This window comes from Mixophyes fleayi, chromosome 2 (genome assembly GCF_038048845.1).
Source record: "Mixophyes fleayi isolate aMixFle1 chromosome 2, aMixFle1.hap1, whole genome shotgun sequence".
NCBI lineage: Eukaryota > Metazoa > Chordata > Amphibia > Anura > Limnodynastidae > Mixophyes > Mixophyes fleayi.
The window spans coordinates 247023187-247035653 of record NC_134403.1 but is presented as its reverse complement, the minus strand read 5'-3'; the positions used below and the strand labels follow the sequence as shown (position 1 = coordinate 247035653).

General features: G+C 42.6%; 1 protein-coding gene across 1 annotated transcript in view; it reads left to right on the top strand.

Moving 5' to 3' along the window:
- Window positions 1-10975, top strand: part of FANCE (FA complementation group E) — a 58567-nt gene extending 47592 nt beyond the window's left edge. Inside the window, exons 9-11 of the mRNA XM_075195755.1 lie at window positions 8152-8218; window positions 9134-9259; window positions 10658-10975. Of these exons, the coding sequence (XP_075051856.1) occupies window positions 8152-8218; window positions 9134-9259; window positions 10658-10768 (304 nt within the window). The 3' untranslated portion in view covers window positions 10769-10975. The remainder of the gene's footprint in view (window positions 1-8151; window positions 8219-9133; window positions 9260-10657) is intronic.
- The last annotated feature ends 1492 nt before the right edge of the window (window positions 10976-12467 follow it).

Here is a 12467-nt window from a genome sequence, read left to right as displayed (position 1 = left end):
GGGTTTTTAGGGCCCGTTTGAAACTGGACAGATTAGGGGAAGTTCTGATGGAGGGAGGGAGCTTGTTCCAGTGGAGGGGGGCAGCGCGGGCGAAGTCTTGGATACGCACGTGGGAGGAGGTTATAAGGGGGAAGAGAGGAGACGGTCAGAGGCAGAATGGAGAGGGCGGGATGGAGCATGAATAGAGAGGAGGGTGGAGATGTGGGGCGCAGTGGAGTTGGCGAGGGCCTTGTAGGTAAGTGTGAGGAGCTTAAAGAGGATTCTAAAGGGGAATGGCAGCCAGTGAAGGGCTAGGTAGAGGGGGGAGACAGAAGAGGAGCGTTAAGAACAGATCGAAGGGGATCGAGATGAGCGTGGGGGAGGCCAGTGAGGAGGAGGAGGTTGCAGTAGTCCAGGTGGGAGATGATCAGAGAGTGGATAAGGCATTTTGTGGCATCTTGGGAGAGAAAGGCCGGATGCGAGCGATGTTACGCAGCTGGAAGCGGCAGGATTTAGCAAGAGAGAAGATGTGGGGGCCAAAGGAGAGAGAGGAGTCGAGGATGACACCAAGGCAGCGAAGTTGGGGGACAGGGGAGATAGAGGTGTTGTCGACAGTGATGGAGAGGTCAGAAGGGGATGAGGTATGAGAGGGAGGAAAAACTATGAGCTCAGTTTTGGCAAGGTTAAGTTTGAGGAATCGAGAGGACATCCAAGAGGAGATAGCAGAGAGGCAGGCAGGCACCCTAGAGAGGAGGGAGGGAGAGAGATCAGGAGAGGAGAGGTATAGTTGAGTGTCGTCAGCGTAAAGGTGGTAGCTGAAGCCGAAGGAGCTGATGAGTTCACCCAGGGAGGAGGTGTATAGAGAGAAGAGTAAGGGTCCCAGAACAGAGCCCTGAGGGACCCCGACTGGAAGGGTGGACGGGGGGGAGAGAGACCCAGAGGTGGCGACAGAGAAGGATCGGTGATTAAGGTAAGAGGTGAACCAGGACAGGACTGGGCCGGAGAGGCCGAAAGACTGGAGGGTGTGAAGGAGGAGGGGGTGGTCAACGGTGTCGAAGGCTGTAGAGAGGTCAAGGAGGATGAGAAGGGAGAAGTGGCCTCTGGCTTTAGCAAAGAGGAGGTCATTGGTGACTTTAGCCAGGGCAGTTTCAGTGGAGTGGAGGGGGCGGAAACCAGACTGGAAAGGATCAAGGAGGGAGTATTCAGAAAGGTAGGAGGTGAGACGGCTGCAGACGAGCCTCTCAAGAATTTTGGAGGCAAAAGGGAGAAGAGATATGGGGCGATAGTTTGAGAGAGAAGTGGGGTCGAGATTAGGTTTCTTAAGAATGGGGGATACGAGAGCATGTTTGAATGAGGAGGGGAAGATGCCAGTGGAGAGGGAGAGATTAAAGAGGTGAGCGAGGTGGGAGCAGGTGGTGGGGGAAAGGGAGCGAAGAAGGTGGGAGGGGATGGGATCCAGGGGACAGGTAGTGGGGGGGAGGATGAAATGAGAGAGTGGACTTCCTCGCCGGTGGTGGGGAGGGGAAGGTGGTGGAGGGGGAGGACGGAAGAGTGGGAGGGGTGGAAGAGAGAGTGGAGGAGGAGATTTCAAGTCGGATGGCCTCGATTTTAGAGGAGAAGAAGGAGGCAAAATCGGAGGCAGTCAGGGAGAAGGGAGGGGAGGGGGCCAAGAGAGTGCTGAAGGTGGGGAGAGAGAGAGAGAGGAGATGGTGGTCGGAGAGATGGAGAAGTCGGAGAGACTGCATAGGTAGGAGAAGACAAGATCAAGGGAGTGACAAAGGCAGTGGGTAGAGGAGGAGGTCCATTGGGTGAGACCAAGGGAGGAAGAGAGGGTGAGCAGTTTGCTGGAAGCAGGGTAGGTGGAGTTGTCGATGGGGATGTTAAAGTCACCGAGAATGATCGAGGGGAGATCGGAGGAGAGGTGGTGAGGAAGCCAGCTAGCAAAGTTGTCAAGGAAGAGGGAAGTGGGGCCAGGGGGGCGGTAGATGACAGTGACGTGGAGGTGGATGGGGTAGAAGAGGCGGATGGAGTGAGCTTCAAAGGAGGAGAAGGAGAGGGAGGGTTCAGGGGGAATGACACGAAAAGTACAGGTGGAGGAGAGGAGGAGACCAACTCCACCGCCTGGGCGGGAACCAGGCCTGGCGGAGTGGGTGAAGGAGAGGCCACCATAGGAGAGGGCAGCGGGGGAAGTAGTATCAGAATCGGAGAGCCAGGTTTCAGTAACGGCAAGAAGGTTAAAGGAGTTGGATAGCAGTCAGCTTGTTGCGGACGGATCTGGCTTTCCAGAGGGCACAGAAGAAAGAGGGAGAGGAGAGGGGGGAAATGAGGATGAGGTTAGCAAGACGAGCAGCGCGCGGGGGGAGAGTATGGGTATGGAGTGAGAGCGGGGAGGCATAGTAGGGAGAGATAGTGGGGGCAGTGAAAAACAGGTAAGAACAATAGCAGGAAGACAATAAAAAGGTATTACATGTTTTATTGCACCCTTGAAGGGCATACAAAATGTCATCTCCAAGCTCCAGAGGTATACGGTCTATAGTAAAAGAAGAAATCGTTTTGAGGATTAAGACTCTCTCTTATGATAACTTGTTTAGATCTACAGACAGCATGGTCATACACCAATGGGGAATTGCATTACATAGCAATGAAACGTGGTACTGAGATCCTGCATATAACATCTTTAAGGTGATAGTTTATTATACTATCAAAGGGTGGAACTGTCGAAGTCGTATAATTGGATGAACGAAAGTATATTGGTTTAATATTGTTTCATTGTGCGATTGCATGCAGTATGCCACGCTACACGTGGCGAACTGCAATCGCACGGTAAAATACGCACGCACACACTCGCATTACAACCTTTAGTTATTTATATAATTCATATTCATATTGATTCCATTCTACAGTGATTTATGAGCAGATAGTATTTAGTTTATTATTAGTTTATATATTATGATAATATGTACACCTCAGTGTTATTTAAGGTTCAGGTTATAGGAAATGGGTCATGTCTGATATCATTCTAATCCCCTATTCATCAGCAGCTGTCCGGTTCAATCGCCGAAGAGATCGCATATTGCATACTCGTTATTAATAGTTATTGATGTTGGGAAATAAATAGTCAGAGTGATATCAGACTGTAAAATGCTAATGGACTAGTTGTAACTGGTTTCTGGGCGGGAGAATCATCTGGAATGTTGACCTCAGCCTTTGAGGGTGTTGTTTGAACTAGCCTATGACCTGTTTACCCTGGACCCACCTGAAGTCTGGACCTATAGAAGCAAGCCACGTCATCTGCATTGTTCTCTCTGTAACACTGAATATATATATATATATATATATATATATCATAGCTGCGCTCCCACTAGCTTCAGTCATTCTCTGACCACAGTATTCAAGGGTGAAATACTGTTCACTGGTACCCGTGGGAGCGCAGCGGTATGTATGTATATTTTGGTATTGGCTGTACTGTACTGTATTATATTATAATCAAATATTGAACTGTTAACTTTTTTTTTTTTAAAGTTTTTATTTTTACAATGGTCAGCAATAAGCGTCGGTCCAAAACATGTTCTGATACAGTCATGTTATGCATATTCAGAGACTAATACATTGAGTATATATTATGAAAAGATGAATCAAGGCATTGAGCAAATTTTATTTTGAAGATAGGAAGAAAAAGAAACAGAAAAGAGAAGTTAGTCCAGGATAGAGTAGGGGGGCAGTGTGGCAAGCCGCCAATAGGAGAAAAGAAGAAGAAAGCAGGGCAAAAGATCGAAGGGGGAAGGGAGAGGTAGGGGGGAAAGAGGTAAAGGGTTAAGAAGGGGCATCAATTGGATTGTTGTGGAGAAATTACAGGACAAAAGGAGTTTGTATTTGAAAAAATGATATCCACGGTGTGCAGACTTTATTAAATGAATTAGAAGTGTTACGCAATATGCATGTCATAAACTCCATTTTGTATGAGTGCCAAACCCTATTAATAATTGTCTGCAAAGTAGGCGCGGCGGGTTGTTTCCAGTTAGTGGCAATTTGACACAATGCAGCAGAAACTGTGACGAAACATTTTCGTTTGGTAGCTGATGGAATTCCAAGTGGGAGGAGGAATGAACTGTTAACTTTTTAGATCTGCTAAAATAAATTACTTTGTGCGTTGGAAACACAAGACAATCGCTTGGGCAATGCTTATTTGAAAACGATAGAATTACTTTAATAGTATCTACACCGTTTACCTGTTCCGGATCATCTCTGGAGTCATCTATCAATGGATTTTATCACGGATCTTCTGTTATCCAAAGGGTGCTCTGTGGTTTGGGTAGTTACTGACCAACTCTCTCGTGAAGCCCACTTTATACCCAGTTCGGGACTCAATTCTGGAGGGCCTTTTGTCATCTTTGTGGAATCAAGTTAAAATTCTCCTCCACCTATCATCCTCAGAACAACGGCATCACGGAAAGGACCACTCAGGAACTGGAGAAGTTTCTAAGATGTTATATTTCACCTTCTCATGACAACTGGGTAGACTTATTACCTTGGGCCGAATTCGCCCACAATAATTTATCTCATGAGTCCACTTCTGTTTCTCCCTTCTATACTCTTCAAGGATATCACCTGAAACTTCCTCCGTTTGCAGATCTTTCTCCTTCTGGCAGAGCCGTAACTTGGAATTCTAGTGCCCTGGGCGAGAAAGACAAATGCCGCCCCCCTAGCCCTAAATTTTAACCAAATTAACCTAAAATATTCCTAAATTGCGCCCCCCTTCAGAGTTGCGCCCTGGGCGGTCGCCCCTGTCGCACAGCCCTAGTTACGGCCCTGCCTTCTGGAGTTCCGGCAGTTGATTCTCTATTTCAAGATTTCTCCTCCGGTTGGTCTCTTGCCAAACAACAATTAATTCAAGCCTCTCTCTCCAGTAAAAGATTCTTTGATAAGACATCCTACTCCCTTACTCAGTCCTGGAGATAAGGTTTGGCTGTCTACATGGAATCTCCGGCTCCAGGTTCCTTACAGAAAGTTTTCACCCCGGTTTATTGGTCCATTCAGAATCTTGGAAATCATAAATCCTGTAGCCTTCAGACTGTAACTTCCCCCCCTAACGTCTTCCATGTTTCCCTGCTCAAACCGGTGGTCATTAATAAATTTTCTGTCTGCACCAGAGATCACCCTGCTGTTTCCGTGCAAAATCAGGAATTTATGGTTAATGAAATGATCAATTCTCGTATCTCCAGAGGTACCCTTCAATTCTTAGTTACACTGAATTCTATGGCCCTGAGGAACATCCCTGGGTTTCGGCTTGAAATCTCCATGCTCCTGATCTCAAACATTTCCACAGAAAATTTCCTGACAAACCTTTTAGGGTGTCCAGGGTCCACCCATAAGGGGGGGGGGGGGTGTGGGTACTGTGAGGATTCTTACTTTCTCTTCGCTCCTGTGTACTGTCCTGACAGCCACACAGCACTTCCATGTTCACGGCGGGGTCGGTCACATGATCCCACGCCGGAGAGTTTGAAATCCCTTTCTGTATAAAAGAGAGGCTCTGATGCTAAACCTGTGTCAGAGAAACAGGTTACTTAGTTACTTACCTACTGACTCCAGTGAGTTCTATCCCTCTCACGTCTAGGGACTGAACCAAGGGCCGCGACTTGCAGTCTCCTAGCAGCTAAAGACCAGGTGGCTGTTAGACTCCGCACCTTGCTAGGCCTGTGTTAATCTAGTGAACACTCTTGAGCATAACATTGAGTAGGGATTCATTTCCGTCCCATATAAGGAGTATGTTGTTGACGTAGTGCAGGCATGTCAAACTCGAAAACCAATTGGGCCAAAAGATAAAAGTCTAAGATTGGGAAGCAAGAAAAACAAAATTGTATATGATATTTTTTGTGCTCTCTGTGCGCTCCTCACTGCAATTATCGGGCGTGATGACATCATGCCCAACATTCAGTTTGAAGGGAGGATGGCGCCGGCCGTCTTCATGTCTGATATCTGGCACAACGGCGTCAGAAAGGTTTGAGGGTCTTTTTCTGGCCCCAAAAAAATATGCATTTGGGCCACGAATTTGACACCCCTGATCTAGTGTTTCCAGAGTATTATATGTTTTAAATAGTGGTTTGTGTAGTTGTAGTTTTCCTCCCTTGATTTTATGTAGGGATTTGCATCGCTTGGGAAGAATTTTGTAATTTTAATATAATATTACTAGTTCTGAGATGAATTTGCTTATAGGGTTAGTTAATGTTAGATAAATGAGGTGGTCAGAAAGGAGCCTGTAATATTCTATTATGTATTTAGTTGTGTCCATAATTACTATTCCTTCTCCATTGTCCACTGGTTTATTGTTATGGCTTTGTCTTTTTTCAGGAGTGTTTAGTGCTTTGTATTCATCTTTTGTTAGATTTGATATGTGGTTTTGTTGTTTCCTACTATTTACTTTCTGCATTTTTTGTTTGACTAGATTTTCAAATACTGTTGTTGTGTTACTCGTGTGTGTGTGTGTGTGTGGTGATTGGGGTGGGGGGGGGGGGGGGTGATAGGTAGAAATTAGATTTGAGTTAAAATAGTGGGTTTGAGTTATGAGCCGGACGGCATGAGGTTGTTTGTTGAAGATAATCTCTCTAATGCTATTTTTGTGGTTTTTAGGATTTAGTTTAATCTTTGTTAGTGTTACTTTCCTGCAGAATTTGCTAATGTTGATGTATGCGTTAAAGCTATATGTCGATAGTGCAAGCTTATACCTTTTTTTACGTAAACTAAGTTGGTGTGTATTGAGGGTTTCCTTACTGAATTTAAAGATATGGCTAAAAAAACAGGTGTATTAGCAGTCATCTTCTGACCACATTTAGACTGTAGGGTATATTTACTATACTGCGGGTTTGAAAAAAGGGATATGTTGTCTATAGCAACCAATCATATTCTAATTTATCACTTATTTAGTACATTCTACAAAATGACAGATAGAATGTGATTGGTTGCTATAGGTAACAACTCCACTTTTTCAACCCCACAGTTTAGTAAATATACCCCTGTGTGTTTTTCGATCACTTTAACAGGCCCCACGGGCCACAAGAGACTGAAAGAACACAAAGTTTTCCATATCTATAGTAATCGAAAAGGTAGTTTCAAATCAAGTATAAGGCAGTTTTTCAAACAACTTAATGTATTACTGTTTCCAGGCATGATTGAAGGGATTAAACAAAAGAGAAAATAACTGGCTGCACTAACAATTGTGTTATATAAATACACTACTATCTCAGAATCGTATAAACTTTTTTACTTATACTTAATGTGGCTGGATCACTTATAAATAGCTTTTGTCAAAATTTATGTAAATTAGTGGCGCAGTGCGCCGATATATATCATTGCAAATGTACTGATTTTTGTATTGGAAATGTATTGATTTGGCAGTATGCCATGTTGGAGGAAATTTGTTTCGTAATCTTACTGAAGGAAATCCCACGGTAATTAAGTATTTTCATCAGAGCAACCAACACCTCATTTTAGCCTGAATACACAGCAGGGGGTCATTACCTTTTTTTCTGTGTGTTTTGTCCACTTAAAAAGATAGCAGACTATTTGAATAATGAAACAGCAAGTGATTTAGGAAATCATAGATTGATGTAAATTTTGTTAAGTTTACATTACGTTAAATACAAGTTTTGAGAATATATTACATCCTGATGGTAAACATCATATGTGATATCTCAGACTTTGTAGTGCCAGCTAGGATCAGGGGACTGGGTTACCTCTGTCAACATGTGTGTAAGAAACAGTATATAAAGTTGTATATTGTATTTTAACTGGATTATTTGCCTTCCTCATTCAACACAATTAGAGTTTTTGGAAAGAAGAACTTGATGGATCTGTGTTTGTTGTTTTTATTTTATTTTCTATGTATCAACGGGGCTAATAGCATGTCAGAGTAAACCTGACCCAAATTTTTGAATAAAGACCATGTGGAAAAATATAACCTTTATTGGATAGAAATGTAGAATTATACCAGACATCAATAAAACCCAACTTCCTGACCTATATAGCTGCTCCCACTGTCAGAGACCAGTGTTTACGTTTTAGAGGAGGAGCTTGAATTATATATTTCCTTTATTCCTTATTTCTTATGTCACTTTTATACATTAATACCTTTCATAGTTTCTAACTGCCCATAATTTTCTGTTTTCTCTTTTGCAGCTCTATCCTAGAAGTACCATGCTCTGAAGCGTCTGTTAGTGTGTTGCACTTGTTGATTGAAAAGAAGGTAAAGCAATATGTAGAGTTTTTCAGGAGAGCTTGCGCAGCCTAAACTATGGAAGCTCCATCTAATGGCTGTGGTTCCAGTGCCAGATTACACTGAATTCAGGAATGGAAAGCAGAGGACATTGTAACTCCACCTCCATCTGAGGGGGAGGCATTGAATATTCTAAAGAATATCTTCACTCGAAAATCATGATGTCTAATTAAAATAATTATGCTGGATACAACAATTTAGTGGAATAACTCCTGATACTTTAAATATGACTTGTGCCTAAAATTGCATTTTGGAAAAACTGAAACATGCTGTTGTTGCCATTTCATATATAGGTTGAGAATAAGTGAACTTCCTTAGCAACATCTGTAACCATGGAAATGATATATGGACTAGTTTGATTATTTACATAGTTATAAATAATTTCTAAAATAAACTATGTTACGAACAACCATATAGCAGCAACAGTGGACCTAACTTATGACTCGCAATTTAACCCAGCACAAAACTGTCCAATTCCTCACCCGTGTGTCCAGAGTGTTTACCCTATACATATCAAGCTGCATGCCTACTCTTTACCCTTGGGTGGAAGGGGGGGGGGGGGGGCCTCACTGCAAACTAGAAGTGCACCTAGGTGAGTGGAGAAAAGCTTAAGAGGCTTTGTGTATAGCTTAAAGTAATCATGAAAGTTGCGTGACATCAGCTATTTATTTTCATATAGTAATTTTGAAAATATTTTTTGTGGAAATTAGTCTACACCAATTTGGTAAGTATTTATACCTTAGCTTGCAGTTGCCAATCTTGCCAATTTCTAACTATGAAGATATTCAACTTTTTAAAGTGTACTTTTTTTCAATGAAATAAATAACAGCATGTGTGATTCACATGATCATTTTATTTATATTTGACTCCTTTGCTCTCTCTCAGGATAAATTATTACCCTCTGAATTTGATATCCTACTTCTCTTCCTCTGTGATGCTGCTGACAAGTTTTCCAAGTGTGTGGCATTTTCAAAATTATTATTGCTCCTCTTAACCAGCAAACATGACCTGGTGAGAATGTTTGGGGTTTTTTTTTACTGGGAAGAAATGTTGAGTAGTTGGAAATATTATATTGAAAAATATACATGGTGTCTGGACAGAAGGGGGGAGGGGGGGGGGGGTAAATGCTTATCACAACCATATTTAAAAATAAGATAGATATTTTTACTAAATCTTATTCGTTTTATTTGGGTGGTGGTTTACTTTTATTTGTAGAGTAAGAAAATCAAAGGGAAGTGATCTTTAACACAGACATTCTAGTTGTCTTAAAGTAAAGTTGGCTCTTGCAGCTTAATATTTTGGAGTTAGAAACGGAAAGGTCATTAAGAAAAAATACATCAAGGGTGCTATAAAAAAAAAAAAAAGGCTATCTCTCTTTTCAAGAGACCCCTTTTTGATGCACATCTTGATATAGCATGTTTAGTCCCCCTAAGACTTAACTTAATTTTAGAAACCATGCCCCCAACTTCCCTAAAAGTTACAGTTGAATTTTTTTATAAGGTATTTGCCCTCTGAACATGTAGTTAAATCAGAAATGAGGTCGAACAATGGTTTAGCAGAAGTTCTAGTAATGTTCAGATGTTGATGTCACAATTGAAAGTGTTTGTACCAGTAAAAAAACATGTTTAACTATAAAGATAAAAGATCCATCTTGTTGATGTTATGAGATACACTATAACAATTGTGGATGTGCCATACATACATTCATTAAGGTACATAAATGTTAATAGCTGCCCTATTTTGTATAAAATCGCTATGCACATCACATGCCCAAAGCTGGACCATATGCCAGAGAACGCAGCAACGTCCTATTAATCCTCAAGCACAAAGGACCTATACCACAGCCTACGATTTCATGGGTGGAATAGGGAGGGGACTGGGCGCATGCACGTAGTCAAGAGCGTGCCAAGCTTGAGCACATGCAGCCAATTCAAGCTTTGGGTATCTCAAAGGTATGTGTTTTTCTGGTGTAAGTGCCGGCTACTAGTGATGAAGGTCGCGCATACATGCTAGAACGTGTGCTTGCAATCAGGAGCACTGTAAAAATGCATTTTATGTACAGTAGACATTAATAACTTTTAAAAAAAATGATGCTTTTTTTTCATTAATGACTATATTGATTATATTAACAGGTGACATTAATTGAATAGTGTTTTTTTTGTGTGTTTTTCTGTGCGTTCTTTTGTGACATTATATTCCATGTATGTGTTGGGCGTATCCTGCAGTGTATTGTCTGGTAACATTAGAGCATACCTAGATCTGTATTCATCAACAGATATATTGTTACGTCTGTTCCTTGTTAAATACAGATGTTCATATGCCTGTTTTATTTGCTTTTTTTTAAAAAAAAATGTGCAATGCATTCATTTTGCTTGCCTTAATGTATACTGAAATGGTTTATGTTTGCAGGTTCAGCCTTCTCATATTGGACCTTTAACCAGTGCACTTAAATTCAACCAAACATTTATGAAAAAGTCTCTGGAAAGTGCTTTGAAGAAACTACAGAACAATTTCAAGTGATCTACTTTTATCTTATTTTTATTATTCCATATACTTATTTTGTATGCCTCTCTTATACATTAATGCTTTTCATAGTTGCAAGCTGTGTCAAATTTTCATGTGCAGTCTTATATTTTACAATTTGTGTATGGAAATATTTGTCATTGGAAATATCCCTCTTTTTCAGTATTTACCAACAATAAAGGTAATCTTTTTCTGCATGGTGAATGCCATTGTTATGATGTTATTATTTTGTCTACCTGAGGCATGATCAGTGTCGGACTGGCCTGCAGGGGAGCCGGGAAATTCCTCGGTAGGCCCTGATGTCAGATAGCTCCGCCCACTTCCGTGGTTGGGCAGAGCAAAGTACAGCTGGATCCTTCACTCCCTCCCTGGCCTATCGGTTTAGATATCACATGGGACGCACACCATGGTGCCGTCCCATGTGAACAGAGAAGAGAGTTTGGCTAAAAGGTAAGTGCCAGGGCTGTGGAGGGCGGGCACACTAATATTTATTGTGAGTGTGTGAGGGCAGGAGGGGGGCTGGTGTCTATGGAGTGTGTGAGGGCAGGAGGGAGGACTGATGTCTATGGAGTGTGTAAGGACAGGGGGGCTTATGTCTGTGGAGTGTGTGAGGACAGGGCGGGCTGATGTCTGTTGGGGTGTGTGAGGACAGGGGGGGGGGGGCTGATGTCTGTGGAGTGTGTGAGGACAGGGGGGGCTGATGTCTGTGGAGTGTGTGAGGACAGGGGGGGCTGATGTCTGTGGAGTGTGTAAGGACAGGGGGGGCTGATGTCTGTGGAGTGTGTGAGGACAGGGGGGGCTGATGTCTGTGGAGTGTGTGAGGACAGGGGGGGCTGATGTCTGTGGAGTGTGTGAGGACGGGGGGCTGATGTCTGTGGAGTGTGTGAGGACAGGGGGGGCTGATGTCTCTGGAGTGTGTGTAGGATGGGGGGGCTGATGTCTGGAGTGTGTGAGGATGGGGGGGGGCTGAGGGCTGATGTCTCTGGAGTGTGTGTGAGGGCAAAGGGGGTTTGAAGCAGTGTCATTTGGGTGTGAGGTAGGTGTTGGCTAATTAATGAGTGCATTTTGTTTGTGGGATGATAATGGGGCAATTTAATTTAATAGTGGAGCCTTGTAATGTATGATGGGGTGATTTGGGGGCTATTAATTGAATGTGGGAGTGAGTTTGGGGAGAATGACGTCTATTTATTAAATGTGAATATAAATTATTTAATTCCAGGGATGGTTGTGGGAAATGGTTATTAGATGTAAATGCTGTTAATTTATTGCTGGGGCTGTTTGGAGAGAGGAAATACATTTATTTATTAAATGGGAATACTATAATGTTGTTGCTGGCTGGAGGGAAATAGATCTATTTATCAAATATGAGTACTATTATTTTAATTTTGGGTCTAGAGAGAGGCCTAATTATTAAACATTGGTGCTATTGATTTAATGTCGGGGCTGGTTGGAGTTTTCTAAATTTCATGTATTTTTTTTTTTTCCCAGTAGGGCCTCCAACATGCCAGAATCCAGACAAGCAGCAACTGATCTAAGAAACCAGCAGGCACATGAGGTGACAAGAATAGGTAGTGGAGAGCAGGACAATCTGCCAACTGTCCTGCATCTGGTGCGGCAGTCCAGAATTTGGGCGACTGTCTCACTTAGTCAGGATTTATTTGGAAGGTATGTCCCGCATCACAGTGTACTGCTTGTG